Here is an 18,522-nt window from a genome sequence, read left to right as displayed (position 1 = left end):
AAAATCCTGAAACTGCTTTCCTGACAAAACAGTGGATGTACCTACGGCATATAGACTGCAGAAGTTAAAGATGGCTCAACACTACCCTCTCGAGGGCAAGTGGACAAGGGCAATAAATGCTGACTTGGCTAGTAACACTCTGATCCTGTGATTAACTTAAAACTGATTATAGCAGAGTGGATGGTTTCCATGTTCTGTTTTATGTAAATTACTTGTGCTTACTGAGTTCTGAAACAAAACTGTTCTTTCTAAATCAATACTTTCCATGTTCTTCATGACTTATGCAGGAGATGTCAGGCCAAATTATTTTTCTCATCTGGATGACGTCCAGGCAAGACCAGCGATTCGACCTGCAGTTAGAACAAAACCAGCTGGAGCTCCAGCAACGTTCAGACAGGGGATTGGTGCCCAGAAGTCTCTAGCAAGTCCAGATACGGAGGCCAGCACCCTAAATACCAGAAGTGTAAAGCTTCCCAACAGAGAAACCTCTGAATTGAGGCGACGGGCCCGGAAACCCCTGGAACCATCTGTGGGCTCTATTCGTCCTATTGGAGATGTATTCCCAGAAAGCTACAAATCCAACTTCCCACATGCACCCACTGCTAGATCCAGGTGAAAGTGTGTTCGACAATAGGGCCAAGTAAACAAGCATCTCGATCATTTTAAATACCATCCATTTTAAAAACCAAGTCTACTCACCTGTGGGATACAAATAGATTTTTCTTCTTGGCATTTTGACTTCTAGAAACTAGTTGTAGGGATGATGGAAAAATGGGCTTTTCCATGATGGTTGACTGCCCTAAAAGCATTTCCCATTTTATGGAGTTTATATGGACCAAGAAAGCCAGGATTCTTGCTTCTAATCCCTGACCAGTGACCCCTCCCTCTGAAAATGCATATGGTATTCAGGTGAAGACTGCATTGGGCTCTGTTATAATGTCATCCAGCTTATTATTGATTGGCGAGACTCAGTTTGGACTTTGATCTCAATAGCAACTTGGATGTGATAGACTTTATGTGCAGAGCATCCAATGAGTTCTGCTCCACTGGTCAACACCTTCTGGAGAGCAGGGTTGAAAATTAGAGGAGGAAGTACGTCCCCTTGTTCAAAGCTGCATTTTGTTTCGGCATCCCTCCTGTCCTGTGTCACCACCTCATTGAAACTGTTCAGATGCTGGTTTGCTTATCCCTTTTGGATTGTGGTTCTGTTTTATGCTAAGTTTTTGACATTATTTGGTGACTCTTCTGTTTCATTTGCTTTTGTACTGTTCTAGTGCACACACTGATTTGACATGATACCCTACACAATGTATTTCTCCTGTTGTGGTCTGAGTAGCTCAGTTGCTCACCACTTCATATAAGAATTATCCATGAAATAGAACTATTTGTTTCTGTTTCTTTTCCAATGTTATATCACTGAACAACAGTCCAAAGTTTATGAAACCAGAGAAGCATTTGGAGTTGGGAGAGGTTATTTCTAATGCTGGTTCTTAATGGTTACCCTGACTGCATTTAGGTGAACATCAAATGAAGAAATAATGCCTTCCATGGTCAAATAGCTTGCTGCCTCTTTCTGCCCAAGTTTGGCACGAAATTGAATTGTTGGCCCTGTAGAATCATAATTGTTGTATGGAAAGGGAGAAAGTTTTTGGTGATGCAGGAGAAAGAGAGCAATTCCCTTTTTTCTTTTTTAAAAAAAAAAGTGCAGACTTCTGACTTGAGAGTCATGTGAACTTTGTGTATTTGCTCCTGTATGTCTTGAGCAGCTATGAAGTTGTTTCTGTCTCAAGTGGCATCCATTTTAAAAGAAGCAGCAGTGTCCCCAATGATAATTATATTTATTGTAAACTGGGAATTGTCAGTCCTCCAGCATAAATAGATGTAGGAGTTTCTGACAATGTAGCTAAAGCACCAGTTCCCAATATCTGTGTCAGACCAATGCATTAAGTTTAAGCACGAGAATAAATTGTTTTACAGATTTAAATTTTCTTGTCAAATTTTCAGCATTCTGCCTGTCTGGGGAAATTCAGCTTGGTGCTGAATAGCCCAAAAGACTCTTCTTGTGGAAAAGTGTAAAGATTGTGTTGCTTGAATGTATTAAACACTTTTTTGTTTTGTGCCTCCAGAGCTCTGGATTAAAATAGTCATTAATAGAGAAAATGGTGGCAAGACCAGGACAATTTGGGATCAGAACCTTCGTTGTTTGTCATTCCTGAGTGGAAATAAGAACTAGGAGAAGGAGTAGGCCATATGGCCTGTTGAGCCTGCTCCACCATTTCCTGAGATCATCGTTGATCTTTGACCTTAATTCTTCTTTTCTACCGGATCTTGAATTCCTTGAGATTCTAAAAATCCATATAATTTTTTAACAATGGAGTGTCTGCAGTCCCCTCTGGAGAATTCCAAAGATTCACGGTCTACTGACTGGAAAGAAAAGTTCTCCTTGTTTCAGTATTAAATGATCAACCCCTTATCCTGAGACTGTGGTCCGATCAGTCAGGAGAAAGTGCCTCAGCATTATGGTCAGGTTCTATCATGCTCTTTGTTTCAATAAGACTTATTTCTCATTTTTCTAAACTGCAGAGATTCTACTTAGTCTCGCCTCATAGACCAGCCTTCCAATCCTAAATCAATCTAGTGAAGCTGTTTGCAGTCCCTTTTTAAGATGAGTATACCATTCCCTTGGCATGGAGGCTTAGTCTTACCAAAGTCTTGTAATCTGTAATTGCACATCTGAAATGTAATTGTACAATACTCAGGCTTGGTGCAAATCATTGCTTTCCTAAATGCTTACTGTTGTTGCAAGATTCCTTTCTGAAGGAGACCCAATTCCACTGGACCTCACTGTGAAGTTTCAATCCCTTTTTAAAAACAAAAATTATGTATACCAAAGTGAATAACATGACATTTCATTCTGCTTCTTTTTCCACAGATGCAGAGTATCTCCAGCACTTTATTTTATTAATATTGCTTTGTAGTCTGTTTCATTGCCTACACATTAACCTATTTACATCCCATCTCTTTATACCTTTTCCATAGCTGATACTTTCACTTTCTTTGAATCATCATTGAATTTGGATACATTGCACTGTAATGACTTAGATGAAGAAACATGGATTGTAAATCAATTTTTTCCAAGGCTTTTGAATGGAGATTTTTGAAATCTAGTTCAACAGACCTGTTTTCTCTCCAAACTACAAACATTAGAAACTCAAGCTTTCTCTATCTAACCATGACTTCTTGATTTATTACTTATTTTTTTTTCTCCAGATCTTTTCAATTTGGCATATGTCCTGCACTGTCAGTCTGGTTCTTTGCTTTTGGTGAGAAATCCAGGTAAAGATCAGTGTTCTGATTCTTTAGCTGGATGATCTGCATTACACATGACCTGTGTTTAGTAGGGCGGATTGTTGTTTTTATTCTTGCTGGATTTAAGTCCTATGTTTACTTTTCAGTCTGAGAACAGAAGGATCCAGGGTTTCTAGGAGCACAGTTCCTCCAATCTCAAGGAGCAGAGTTCCAGGAATAAAGGTGAACTTTTAAGATAAAATTTGAGCAGGGTGTTGGGAAATATGATGTTTGATTTCAAGAAAGATGGTCATTTAAAAAAAAACTCTGGACATTTCCTGTTGAATGCAATTTCTCTTATTTCCTGCTGTGGAGATATTCTCGTTTTCTCCCCAACCCCAAACGCTCCCAACCACTCTTGATATTCCTGCTTTGGTATTAAATACATGTTGGTTCTTGTTTGTAAGACAAGGATCAGTATTCCAGATGGACTAATGTGTATCAACTTTCTAGAAGCTGATCAGGGTTTTACCCAGAAGATTTCAGTATTATCTAAACACCAGTATATTTTGTTTCTCTCCTAAAGTTGCCTAGCTTGGAGTGTCATTCCCTAGACTTTGGTATTTCTTTGGATAAATGTCTTTCCTTGCGTGACTTGCAGCATTACATGTTGGGAAATAGTCAGACTTCAGGGAGCGTTACAACCTCCATAGAAATAATGACAAATAATTCAAACCTCCAATGATTGATTATAAGGATCACATGCCATGGTTTCAAGTTTTGAGACTTTTTGTTTTTACTGTAACAGAACTAAAAGAAACATTGATTCAACATTTTTTCGATAAGCAATTTGTATTCTTTTTTTCTAAAAATTTATGCCATCTACTTTTAAAATGGTCAAAATGCCCAATTATACTTTAACTCAGTCCCTCAGGTGGATGCTTTGTTCTCTGGAATCCAGTCTAAAACTATTCTCTGTTCCTGCTAACTTGCCTCCTTTTTTTTTATCTCTCCTTTTTGAACCGAATAACTTCTCCCCAAACTGACTCAGTTCCCTGAAGATCTCTCCCTCCAATCAAAGCTGGCACAGCTTACAGTCTCATTTACATGGTTATGTTTTAAATTCAAGAGCTTTCTCCATGGTGAACAATTGAGATCTGCTGCCTCTTTTTTGCTGTGTCTCAGGCTTTTTGAGGACTGATCTGTCTGAAGTGTCCACGCACTGGAGATATCTTGACTCTTATATCTTGAAATAGACAGTTTGGAGTGTAATCATTTGCAGGACCTGACATTCTGAACACTACCTTGTAAGACTCCGAGATTAGTTGTTTACTCGGAATCATCTCTAATCCCCCTGTTATCCACAGATGTAAACATCTTTTATGTTATTCCTGGTAAATCAGTCTGGCCTACTCTTAATCAGGCCAGCCCAAGCTCTTGGGACCTGATCTGAATTAAGTCTAATGACCTGTAAAGCAGTGGCTGTGTCAAAGCAACAGTCTTGTAAAAAAAAAAAAACATTGGGACTGGAACCTTCATTCTCCACATTCATTGATATTAAGACACTTTTTCTAGGTAATTGTCATGCAACTGTGTACCAAAGGTGGCCAAGTACTTTTTCTGGGAATTGGGATAATTAATCCTTTGTCACGGTTTCTGGATTACTGCTTGTGATTCCCTGAAAATTGTTGCCAACCTGCATATTTTAAACTTAGAAAAACTGTTTTTTCAAAGTCTGGTGCTAAGCCAAATAGGTGATGCTCCCTAAAATAAAATGATTCTCCATTATCTTTTAAGAGACCACAGAACAGTTGTCTATTCCATTCTTTTGTGGCTCCAGATGAGAAAAAGTAACAAGTGTCCCAAAAATCATACAGCAAGTAAGGATATACAAGCTCTGTATGCAGCTACTAACTGTTACATTCTTGTTGAAGCCACCAACTTATGGCGTAGTTGTTTTGGTCAATTGGCCTTTTGACAGATCCATGTTAAGTACGTGTAGTGAGGAGCTTGCTGATACTCTTGAGCTTACAAGTGAAAAACACTGCTCAAATGGTGATAAGAGAACTTTGGTTAATAGAACTTTGCTATAGCATACTCTGGAAAGTGGTGTTATGGTTGTAGGGAGAAAGTTTGTTTTTTCTACTACAAAGAACCCACGTGATTGTTAGGAACAATTTATGTATTTTGTTTTTAATTTCAGCAGAATGTACCGAAAACAAGACCAGAAAATGATGAGAAAGAAGAGGAATGATGAAATGGAACTAAACTACACTTGTTACCATGGTGTCCAACTCCTAAATTATATCTAGTGCTAAAACTCAGGACTTCCTTTTTATTTTCTATGCAAAAGAAATATTTATGAGTGAGGTTTAAGTGGTAGTGTGTTTTTATTTCCTCTCAATTCTGTTTTCATTGTGGGGTTTAAAAAAATATACTTAACAGGAGCTCACTTTTTTAGATTCCTGCACTGCGTAAGTAACTTAAAAGGCAACAGAAATTTTAATTTAGACATTTTGTGCACTTCATCTTAGTGATAACGTGGAGACATTTGACCATACAGCTGATTGATAGTTTGAGGGGAAACAACAGTTCACGTTGATACTCATTCCATTTCAGTGGGACCTGCTTTGGAATTTGCAATCTTGAACAGATATCCCAAGGATATGATTTTACTTTGTGTGATCAATTCAAAGGATCTCACAATAGGAAAGAACTACTAATAAGTTCAAAAGACTTGATGCGTCCCCAATGGAGAGTCGTGCCTATCCATCCCAATTAAAGTTGGGGTGTAGGTTACAATCTGAAATTTCTTCCATGGCTCTTTGTATGATTTTTCTGTTTTATAGCTTGCCGTTTTAAGTAAGAGTGTAACACTTTTTTTAATGTTGATAGTGATGATATTTACCTTTGCACTTTGCTGTTGTTTTTGTCAATTTCTTTCTCTTGTTGCTCTCTTCTCTTACAGGAACTAATTTGACCTTTGCTTATATCATGTTCCATCTCTCTCTCTCTGTATATCTCTATTACTTCTGTTATCTGTCTCTTGTGTATTCATTTTTACTATTTTGTTTTGCTTAAATTACATCATGGAAGGAGCACCAACTGTCGTGGTCATGCAGAATTGGAGAAGTAACTCTGTCTTTCAGGAAATTTTACATGTTGTAAAAGTTTTAATCTGCATTCTGGGCATTGCAGATCAATCCTAATTACGGTGAAGTAATGTTTTTAAGACAGTCATGTGGGAATCACGTCTGTTGCTCTGGACTAGTTTTAACTACAAAAATTGTAGCGGCACTTCATTGGAAATGTACTTAATTTTTTATGATACATGGTTAATTTGGAAAAGCACTGGGTGAGCTAGAATTGTCATTCAGAACTACAGTCTCATTGGAAGAGATTGGAGGATTAAGATGTTTAATAATTGCAAAACCACTTGTAACTTGCCTTCTCTCCACTTTTGCATCATTTAGAAGCTGATAGTGACTGTATTTATTAAATGTACTTCACACACAGTTAAGGATTTCAGAAACATAAGTGAGAGAAGGTAAGAAGTTCAAGAACTCTAAAGAAATGTGGTAAAAATGCACAATAAATAGTTGCTTGCATGGAAGTGGGAGATATGTACGAGAAAAATGAAGTTCAGTCTGGCTGTCTGGGGCAGAGAGAAGATGCATTTATAGGAATGAGATCTGCGGAAAGAGAACTTCAGACTGAGTCAAGTTTGGTATATGTCTTTGTGACCCATACCATGGAGTACCTTGTTGGGAATTGGTTACCTTCTTTCCTGTCTGCAGGTTAGAAATATGGTCGAATTGGAAGGATAAATTGTATTGCAGGAAATTTGGCTATATGTGGCAGTAAACAGAAATGACTTGCTGATCTTGAAATTTGTGTCTCTTCTGCAGCCTTTTAGATGCATCAAATACATTTTTTTTTTTCTTTTAACCACTAATGTTTAATAAAAAAAAATGGCTGACCTTCTTTTCTGACCTTTGCAGTAACTTCTGTTAGGCAGTAATAATCTTACCAGTTGATCTATGTAGGAGGCAGATTGACATTTTTATTGGTATTTATTTGTTGCCCAAAGAGCTGTCTCTTTAGATTTATGGAATAGTCATAGTAGACATGAGTTCCAGTTTTGAATGTGAAATCCTCTTTGTTCAACGTGGGTCAGATGTAAATCCATTCTACCACTGATTCCACAACTGGAATGCTGCAGGGCATTTTAAAATGTTGTACAATTTATTGTAAACTTGTTTGTTTTAAAATGTATGAGGTGACTCTTGATTTGCTCCTGTTCAAACTCGACTTAGTACTTTCGTGAGTTCAAAGAGCTACTGCTTGCTACAAATTCTGCTTGGCTATAAAGTCAGTGGCATCAGTAAATAAATGTTTGTTTTAAGACATTGACCAGGTATTCATCAGGAAACTCAAATTTAAGTTTGTCCTTCAAGGTAAGGGAATGAGTGGCCATTGCACCCATCTCTTCTCTAGACTGTTGGGAGAAAATCACAGGTAATGTGCTGGGCTGTGTGCCTGATTTGTTCAGGATCAAGTATCAAATTGAAACCCAGGCAACACCAGGACATTGCTCATTCAATTAGTGATGCACAAATATCTTCTCCCTGTATTCAGCAGCTTGAGGCTACCACTGCTTTTATCTTGGGCAGATCATGGTATATTCTAGCTTGCTAACATTTTATGAAGACCCCTTTCTAAGAAGACAGATTGTTACTCAATCACATGTTGTGATAATTTTTTATTTTCCCTCTATCTCTCCAAAGTTCCTTTTTTTTTGTTTTCACAGTCTTGATTTTAGATCCTTTGGGCAGAACTGTAGACTGTTCTTGGAATGATGAAAGGCTTTGCAGCACTGAGCAATTCATCCATTGAATTAATCATAGATGCTTTTTCCTTAATCAGATGGTGCATTAATGGGAGTGTGGAGAGGAGGGGCCTTAGCTTTGGTGCATTTACTTGAGATGGTGATATTAATAATTTCCTGAATATTTTAAGATTGTAAGAAATGTGGTTGGGGAGAGTAAACAAAAATCTACAGTGTCTGTGTGTGCATATGTTTGTAGTTATTGTATTGAATAGAGTAGAATAGAATCTATACCTTGTATTCTTGGATAGAGAGATGGTTGAGGTATGAAAATGATATGAATGCTGCAATTTTATTAGTCTTGAGCACAAACTTCGGAATTTTTGAAAGCAATTCTCCAGCTGGCTAAACTTTAGAGACCCTTACAAATCTGAATTTGTTTCTCACCAGAATTACTGCCCCTCCCAGCCAGATTATTTCTTTTAAATTGCTTCTTATTTTAAAACTTGTTTGGTATGGTGTTCTCCAAACTAATGTTGATTATACAGTATGTAACCATCCCATTCACTGTGGACTGAATTTGGTGACTATCTTTTTTTTTAAAATGACTGAAATGTACTGTCTCATACCATTGTGATTTCTTTATCACCAGCATATAGTTAACTGACTGCAAAACCTTATCAGCTACTTATGATTTTAAAAAATTAGATATCTGTAACGTGTAAATGTACTGACTTACAATATATAATAAAGGTTGTGGTTAGACCTGGTTTTGTGAAATTTGAGTGAATCCTCTGGTTGCACATTATATATCTGACCTTGCTAATTTCACATAATTATGTAATTGACCCTGTACAAGAGGCGGCCATTTGGTCCACTGTTTGTTTGTGCTGGCTGTCAGATAGCACTAGGCAAGATGCTCAGTCACTGGCATAAAGCTGCAGTTCCTTTTTCTAATAACCATCTTAATCACCTTTTTGAATGCCTCAACGTGTCTCCATTACATTTGGCCAGTGTGATCTAGACCTGAGTCACTGAGTGAAAATATTTCCCCTTATGTCTTTTCATCTTTTACTAATTACTTTAAATCTGCATCCTCTTGTTCACCATTCTGTCACAACTGGGACCATTTTCTCCTAATTACCCTAGCTAGACCTCTCCGTCATGATGTTGAATACTTCAGTCAGGTCTCCTGTCAACATTATCTTCAAGGAGAACAGTTCCATCTTCAAGAATCTATCATAACTGGTTCCAGTCAGAAATTTCAATCAACCCAATGCCTTTAGATCTTTCCTCAAATGCAAAAGTAGTGTCTTATACTTTATGTTCATATTTAATGAAGCCTTGGATTGTGTATGCTTTAAGTACTGTCTCAATCTGTCCTGCCATCTTTAATTATTCAGATGTGCACCTGGATCGGGTCCTTTGCTCAGACACCCCCTTTTTAGAGTTGTACTCTCTTCAATATTGTCCCCAACACTACTGCTGGTGAGCTCCACTATCCTCTAGCCTGAAAAACACCCAATAACAACTATTCTGTTTTCTGTCACTCAGTCAATTTCACATCTATGTTGTTACAGTCCCTTTTAGTGCATGAGCTTAATTTTGCTACCAGTCTGTCAGTTGGCATTACTAAACACCTTCCAGAATCAATGTATGCATCAAAAGCATTTCCCTGATATCCTGTAACCTCATTTAAAAAAAAAAAACTCCAATAATTGAACACATTTTTCTCAAAAACATCCATGCTGGCTTTCTTTAATTTAACCTTATTTTTTCTCCATTCACTTAATTTTGTCCTGAATACTGTTTCCTGGCCATTGGAGTTAAACTGGTCCACAGTTGCTTGCTTAACCTTACTGAAAAGGTAATCTCTGGACTGTTTCTAATGCTAGGATATCTATCTTTATCTAAAGAGACCGAAACTGAACACTGTATTCCAGCTGTGATCTGATTGGTACCTGGCATAGTTTTAGCAAGACCATGCAATTTTTATCCTCCATTTCCTTTGAAATAAAGGCCAATATTCATTTTACTTCCCTACTGAACTTGTACGCTAGGTTTAAGATTTATGCATGAGGACTCCCAAATTTGTGCTGTAGCTGTCTGTAGTCTTTCTCTGTTGACTTGGTATTCTTCCTGAATTATATGTTCCTCTGCAGAATGTTTTGTCAGTCTCACCACTTATCTTCTCACCTATTTTTATCATCCACAAACTTGGCAATAGTACATCTGCTTTCCTCATACAAGTTATTAACATTTTAATAATTATCGGCCCAGCATTAATCCTTGTGGTACTCTATTAGTTACATTTTGCCATACTGTAAATGACCTCCCTATCCAACTCTTTATTGTATCACTTAGCCAATCCTCTATGCATTAGGCTATTTAGCAAATGCCTTGGAAGATCTGAATATATTACATACCAATATTGCCTCCCCTTGTTCGTTACTCGCTTGAATTTGTGAAATCCATGCTAACTCTACTTGATCATTATTATAAATGCTCTACTACATCCTTTATAATGGACTAACCTTTTCCTAACAAATCTTAAATGAACTGACCTGAAATTACTTGTTTTTTTTGTTATTTCCTTTTATTAAATGATTGTTACATTGGCAATTTTCCTGATAGTCTGGCACTTCTCCAGCATCTTAGGATTCTTGGAAGATTACTACCAGTGCATTCACTATTTATGTAATTACTTCCTTTTTAATATCCTATGAGGCATCCAATTAGGTACCAATAGTTCACTCACTACTTTTTCTCATTTGATATTTTTGGAATGCTGTTAGTGTATTTTATTTTGAAGATTGATGCAAAGTATTTATTAAATCCAGTGATTTCCTATCCTTATTTCCCAAACCTTGTTCCCCAAGGAGCTTTTGATCACATTGGTCTCTCTCTTTTTATATATTTTAAAGAAGCTCTTGCTGTACATACTGATATTATTTGCAAGTTGCTGTGTTTTCATACTTTTTAAACTTTCCAAATCCTCTGGCTTACTGCTAATTTTTGCTACATTGTACATTTCTTTCAATTTAATGCTATTCTTAACAGCCTGGCTTATCGCCTTCGTAGGATCATTTTTTTTCTGAATGCACACATTAACACTTAACATGCATTTCAGATTTAAAACAAACTGACCAAGAGCTGTTCAAATTGCCATCCACTTAGTAAAGCCTGCAGCAACAGCCAGTCTGAATGGTGTCTCAATTGTGTGGCTAAATCTGAATGATTGATTGATTACAAGATTGTCAATTTATCAAGTGCTTAAGTTTGGAACAAGCTCCACTTGTCTATATAATGCAAGATTTCACCTTTTGCCATGTGGGAAAATAATAACCCTTTAATTTGATGCTACTTGACTTATGGGCCAAATAGATCACTTTTGAGTGGGAAATTTAGTTTTAGATTTATAACCAAATTAACTCTCTTTAGCTCTGTTTAAAAAGAGTGTAAACATTCTTTCCAGGTTTGACGGAATGCAACTGAGTTCTTGATGCAGCAAGAGTTGCATATTACATCCTCCCCCCCACCCCCCATAACTTTATTGGTCAATAGCTGGAACATTGCATTTTTAATTCCAAATGACATCTCTTTGCATTGGTATTACAAAAGCTGATATGTGGCAAGTTCCATTGGTTCTGTCAATCATCAGTGTTCTTATCACAAGTCGATTTTGTGCTCTATGCTTTCAGCATCACAGTACCAGCTACTAGAATAGCATTATCCATCGTGAATTTTACCTGTTATCACCTCTACCTTTCCTTCATAAGTGGCTCAATGGTTAGCACTGCTGCCTCTTAGCACCAGGAAACCAAAGTTTCCTCCTCAAGACGTTCAGTTTAGGTGGATTAGCTGTACTAACTTTCCCCATAGTGCCCAGAAATGTGCAGGTTGAGTGGCTGGGATGAACTTTTGGGGGGTCAGTGAAAACTTGATGGGCTGAATGGCCTCTTTCTGCACTGTGGATTCTATGATTCATTTCTACTCGTGAATAATGACAACATGTTTTACCCAGCCTCTCAATGATTAGCCAGAGCTATACTGTTTGTCTCCAATAACAAAATTTCCAACTTTAACCTTTTTATCTGTTCTGGCTTGGTGTTTGAGCACTAGGCAATTGTTTTCAGTAAGCACAATTTTTAAGTCTAGGTGTAGTCTCTCAGCTTTGGTATGTATATCCAAACAATGCTCCTCCTGTCCATACAGTTAAAGACCAAATCCTGTAGACACATTAGGAGCATCCCTAATCATGCTCTTGAATTTAAAGCTGTCTTCCACTGCACCTCAACTTGGTGGGTGATTTAAGTAAATTGCTTAATTCTTTAAACTAAAATTGGATATTCAGTCAAGTTTAAAGGTTTATCTCGAGCATAATCTGATCACCCGACTACCCACCAACACATTTTCCACCAGTAGCCTCAAGTGCTTGGGTTTTTTAAGACCATAAACCACTGGATTGAAGAGTAGGCCATTCATTCAACAAGATGAATTAAAATGCTTTAATCTATAAAAACACGTGACAACTTTAGAAAAATCTGTTTGAACTTTTTAATATGAATGTAATTCCCATTCATACATCACTGCTTTAGGTACCAATGCAGACTAGATCAACAATACAGATGATTTTTAGATGCATTCATAAATAATTGTAATAAATATACATCAATAACTGTACAGAGCACATTAACACCTGTATGTTGATATGTCCTTGTAATTTTAAGTTTCTGGTTGCTCTCAGTAAAATGGAGCAGTTGTAGCAGCAGATTAACATTACCACAGCCAGTACCACATTACTTTAACAAGGTAGGGACAAAGAGCCCGATCCACACTGGTGTCAGACTTTCTGGGTGGGAGGACAGAGTAGGGGATTGTTCAAGCAATAATCTCGATAGGTTTGTTTGTACAAAAATAACCGGATGTGGTGTTGCTTTTTTGTACTCTGAAATCTAAGATGGTCACATGCCTTTAAAATCAGTTCAATACCCTTTGCTTTAGATCTGATAGTCAAAATTAACTTGCCAATAATCTGGGCAAAAACCAAAATTATAGTGCTATCTTAAAGGACTTAAAACATGGCCAACTTGTTCCTGTATATTGCTGCTGTGGTTCTACATTTTTTGCAATCTGTTGAACCTTGGCTTTTTTTAAGGTTCATCTGTCATAAAGCAACCAAGCTAGCTGAAACATACCTCTTCACTGTTTGACAATTGCACAGTAAGTCTAATTCCAGAATTCTTCTTAACTATGTTGCAGTGTATACAATTTGATAACAAAATTATGAATCACTCAAAAAAAAAAAACTCCCAGCATCAGCACTGGCAGCAGGTCAATGTGCTCTTTGTTTGCCAAATAACTAATTACACAAAACCTTCATTCACTGTTATATACTTGCAGGCTATCTTACCATTGAACAGCAAAAGAAAACAAAATACACTCTGCACCCAAGGATAGTTTATATTACACATTATGTAGCTGGAGGATATGTTCCTTTACGCCTCCTCCCATAAGTGTTAAGACCATTAAAGCTCCTGTATTGCAAAGGGTTGGGATAAATCCAACAAGATTCACAGGTTTGTACTAGAGATATCCTTACACTGCTTGCCTCATGCTTAGGCCAATATTAACTTGGTTTTACCAATGATAGAATAAGGAATCCAAGCAGTTCTGTAACCGCAACTCAATTCTGTAAAATTGGTCCTGAATTTTAAAAGCTACTGTTTTGGGTATTTAGTTCCATTGTTATAGGCAATCTTGATAAATTATAACAAGTTAATAGATATTGTATTACAACATAAAATCTTCCATTTTCTTTCCATGAAAATGTATAATGAAGAAATAGCTACTCTTGAAAGAGATTAGCCAATACCAATTCCAAATTACAGTTAAGACGTGAGGGTATGCATGAAATAGCAATGTCAGATACACATAGCAGAGAAGACTTCTAAAATCAAAGGTTGTGTTATGTTAGCCTATTTTCAAGTTTACCTTCATACAACTCTTCATGGCTACCTTTTGCAAACTCATATATTCTATGGCCTCTTAATGCAAAACAAAAACTACAGGTTATGGGGGATGAGACAGACAAGGAAAGAAAGGGAGGGAGAATTTGTAGAAATCTGTTTTCTGAAAACTATACACAATTAGCAAATACAGCTGTGCATAAATGTGGTACATTCACTATACTCTGTCAAATTGAAGTTTAGGAATTTTGTGTACATCGAAAAACTCAACACAAACAGTTGTCCAATGTGACATAGCCATGTCCATTTCCCCTTTAAATGAGAATGTTTACATATGCAAAGTAATCTGGAACCACAGCCTGTGATCTCAATAGCTGTATCTTCAATATACATTTACAATACAGACCATTTCAGATTAGATAGACGTTATGTCACTTCCGCTGTGCACTGTAAATATTCTTTGATATTGTTTCACTTTCTCTCTCAACTGAACATAAAATGGCTTGGATAAAATGTGGGTGGCAGATCATGATGCCTGGCCAGAATGTCTGAACAGTATTCTTCCATGACATTTTCTATCAAAGGTAGCATTTTACAATACAGTTAGCCAATTTGCTGATGAATGTGCTTTGTTGCTTTTGTGTTCTTAAACAGCATAAGACTATTCTGAAACGGCTGTAAAGTAAACAAAATAAAAAAGCAAAGGATGGAAAGTTATGCAGTGGGCTGTGCTGATTTTTTTTGCCCCTGTAACACAGGCTATTTGCATTGTAAACCTTAGGTCAATCTTATAGTAAGATACTTACATTTAATTAGGATTCATGCTACTGCATTTCAACTTTAATATAGAAAATTCAAAATGAGTAGAGGGGACAGGACTTTCTGATGCAGTGATTTAGGGTTACAGTTCGGTGACATGACATTCTTATGCAAGCAGTAGCCAGACATTTCACTTTGGGAGGAGCGAGAAATAAAATGGAGTTCAGAAATAACTCTACTACACTCACTTTCAGCTACTTGTCCACCCACTGAGTTAGGAACAGTGTATTCCACAAGGGAAAATAAACCAGCAATGATCAGAAACTGACCTCTGGCACAAAATAACTGTAGCCCTGTCTTATTACCAAGCTCTTGGGTCTTCTGTCAGAAGGAAATGAGATATCTAATAAATTATGTTACCCAAAGCATGAAGGCTACTTCATAAGCACTGACAGACCAGCGGCAAAGAACTTTACAAGAAAATATTTGCCAACGTGGACTTCCTGTCAGCATAACAAAATCCTGAAAAATTAAAAGGACAGCCGAGTATCTTCATGGCAAAGCAGGCATCTGTTGATATGCTGATCCAATATTCAAGTAGTACTCACAACCTTATCTTTTTTCTGAAGGAGCAAAGGGAAGTAGACTGGGTCACATGATTCATTTAAATCCACCTATAACTAGAAGATTAATTGCCAGTTAGGTGGAGGTATGCCTTTCTGTACACTGACAATTACAACACTAACTTTGGAGCATTTAAATTCTGTAGCACACTCGTGCGCACATATGGTTACTAGACATTTTAGAAGCCAAAGCTGATCTGGAAGAGAAGATTTGTCTAATTTTGTGTAGGTGTTCCCATGTGTGTGCCTGTGCACAAGGAAAAAAATAAAATAAATTTCCTTCCATGAGAACATGAAAGTGGAAATGCTGCTCCAAAGTTAAGACCACAGATATAAAAACAGTTAGATCCTACAATAAACTATTATCCTGTTTGACCACAAGCATTTGTGTTTTAAAGGTACAGTAACATACACCGCTGTAGTGGTAAAAGCACCGTACACTCTTGGAATAGCTGCTTGACACGACAGCAACACACCATTCTCAGTCCATTAGTAGAAATGGAAATTTACAAAAAGACAGTTTGCATCGATGTGGAAGCATTTCGCTTGTGACGGGTTCAGGAGGAAATGCTCCTGACTGCAGCATGGATTTCCGTCTGGCTTCCACCTCAATTCCTTTTCTTACAAGTAGGGTCAAGGAGGTCCTCAGGCATCGCCATTTGTTGCAAAAGGATCTGGGAATATCAGCTGTCTCCTGCTCAGCCGCTGAGAGGGTCTTCACGGTAGTGGATAGCATAGCGCAGCTTTTCCAGCATGATATCAAGTGAGGAATACTGAGGAAGTTTGATCATAAACATACAGGTTTCTACTCTAATGTATCGAGAATCTGGTGAACCTGAATAGGAAAGGAGAAATAGACAAACTAAAAACGAGGCAGTCATTCCTGGTAGTATATATATACACTGAGGCAGATGTTATTTAGTTTTGTTGAAAAACAATGTTTGTTGAAGCTTTTCATCTTGCACGCATCAGGCAAATCATAAGAAGAATAGTAGCAAGGGGGTAAATCCAATATTTACACTGCATGAGAGGAGAACACTTTTTGGATGGCAAGTGGTTTCTGGTTGGGTAGAGGTGTTGCTATAGAGATTGCACACTAATGCTAATTAACACAACTGCAAGGCTTAGTTTCAATTTTAAACCAAACAGGTTGACCGATTGGTCAGAGTATTATTGCCCTGAGAAATGGACCAGCATATGGCTGTTACCTAACTTGGTGAGCTGAAACAGGCACAGTCCCCTATGTTCCCCTATACCATACATGTTGTTACAGAATGGACAATTAGCCTGTTGCCAACAAGACTACTCTCAAACTAGCTGCTTGGAAGGTTGATTGTAACTTTTATTTCCTCTCCAGTGGGAACTGCCTTTTCTTTTGTTCAACATCATTCTATAGTGGAACAGCTCAATTTAGCAACTTCTGGCTGTGGGCAAGATTAGTTAATTTGTGTTTGAATTGTTATTACTTCCATATAACTGGATCAAAAAATTCTTAAAGTACTGTCTTCCTGGCTCTGCTAAAAATATTTAATGTTAGACACAGATATTCATATCCTACCCAAGCTTTTTAATGCACTATTTCGTTATTCTTTCCCAAAGGTTTGTTGAGACTATTTTATAAAGAGAAATTGAATTCTTGAAGACCAATCCAGATTTCTTTTCCCAAAAACTAGTTTTCAAATGTCACTGGCACACTGTTACAGCTAGGCAGTTTCCAGCTATACCTCAAGTTCCTAATGCGAGTTATACCCTCAGGCAGAGATACAGAATGTGTGCACTTTTGTTATGCAACAATGATAAAAAAAATCTGGAAAGCAAACTAGCCTCTGACGTACAGTTGTATCACCACATGGAAGGCTGTATTTTGATCATCTTAGCTGCTGCATGGTGAAAGTTATAGGGATAGAAAAGGCTTCATCTACTGTGATAAAACTGAAAGGACTAATTGTGATATTACCAGAAAGAGATAACTCTCTAGATTACCTGCGGCTCCATCAGGAGGAGCGATCTTCATAGGATATGGTGGAACATGGGCAGTATCAGGGCCACCATCTTTGCAGGGACAGGTAAATGGTATTCGTTCCTGGTTGCAGGCAAACTTGATGAATTTACATAGTTCCTCTTGAGTGAACATCTCTAACGCTGCCCAGAAGAATTCGATATGCTGATCAGTTTCCATTAGTCCCACCTGGTACATGGTGTGAGCCTGGGTAAGAGAGTGGAGGGCAAAAGAAAGAGACACATATATGCTCATAATTGACAATACAAAAAAAATTCAACTAGTTACTGTTTCCTTATAAGCAAGTCAAACAGTTTACTGTGGCGAGAAACGGGCAATAAAAGCTTGGCAATTGTGGGGTTACTTTTTTCCAGAATGGGCTGGACACACTCATTAGCATTTCATGCTTGAATGTTCAAATATTCTTTGACTCTTCAACTATTAAAATGAAAGACACTTTCAGCTGTTCTTAGAGTCAGGAAATGCTTAGACTGAATCTACCGTAAGCTTGGAATGATATGCCTGTAAGTGGAGTTGCACCGAGTATACTTGTTGACTGTGAGTTTACTGGCAATGGCTTTCTCGCTAGTCCAAATTCCCAGTTCTACTAACCAGTACTTTACTTCAAATTCAGTTAGAAAAAGCCAGGTTTCATGCTAGTCAAATGCATTTCAATTCAGATTCTTAAAAGTAAGAAATTGTAGCATTCTCCAAATTGGTCAGTCTTCTGAAAAAAATAAAATTATAAGCAGCGATCATTTATTTATGTCAGGGCTATGTGTGGAATTGCTGGAAGTATAGTAATGTTAGGTTTGTAATATCTAAACAACACTTTTTGGTTTCAACTCCTTCTGCAGTATAAATTAGATGATTTTGAATAATGTGCTGCAATGGAACCAGTTAATAGAAGCAAGGTCCATTGATGCAGCAATAGTAGGAACTGCCAATGCTGGAGGATCTGAGATAACAAGGTGTAGAGCTGGATGAACACAGCAGGCCAAGCCCCATCAGAGGAGCAGGAAAGCTGACGTTTCGGGTCGAGACCCTTCTTCAGTA

The 18,522-nt window shown here is 37.5% G+C and overlaps 2 protein-coding genes across 3 annotated transcripts in view; one reads left to right on the top strand and one right to left on the bottom strand.

Annotated features, from left to right (window-relative positions):
* The window catches only part of LOC109921577 (TRAF-type zinc finger domain-containing protein 1), a 23,753-nt gene extending 14,867 nt beyond the window's left edge, over positions 1–8,886 (top strand). Inside the window, exons 7-9 of one of the 2 annotated variants that reach the window (XM_048611577.1) lie at positions 288–612; positions 3,456–3,531; positions 5,495–8,886. In XM_048611577.1, coding sequence (XP_048467534.1) covers positions 288–612; positions 3,456–3,531; positions 5,495–5,542 — 449 coding nt within the window. In that variant the 3' untranslated portion in view covers positions 5,543–8,886. Of the gene's footprint in view, positions 1–287; positions 613–3,455; positions 3,532–5,491 lie in introns of both variants that reach the window. The other variant, XM_048611576.1, reaches the window with a different exon arrangement.
* Positions 8,887–12,659: 3,773 nt separating this feature from the next.
* Positions 12,660–18,522, bottom strand: part of LOC125485998 (probable E3 ubiquitin-protein ligase HECTD4) — a 68,813-nt gene continuing 62,950 nt past the window's right edge. The window contains exons 25-26 of the mRNA XM_048611737.1: positions 17,451–17,673; positions 12,660–16,302 (exon numbers count right to left, since the gene is read on the bottom strand). Of these exons, the coding sequence (XP_048467694.1) occupies positions 16,166–16,302; positions 17,451–17,673 (360 nt within the window). The 3' untranslated portion in view covers positions 12,660–16,165. The remainder of the gene's footprint in view (positions 16,303–17,450; positions 17,674–18,522) is intronic.

Source organism: Rhincodon typus, chromosome 24 (genome assembly GCF_021869965.1).
Source record: "Rhincodon typus isolate 14 chromosome 24, sRhiTyp1.1, whole genome shotgun sequence".
In the NCBI taxonomy this organism is placed as follows: Eukaryota; Metazoa; Chordata; class Chondrichthyes; order Orectolobiformes; family Rhincodontidae; genus Rhincodon; species Rhincodon typus.
This window is presented reverse-complemented; position numbering and strand designations above follow the sequence as displayed.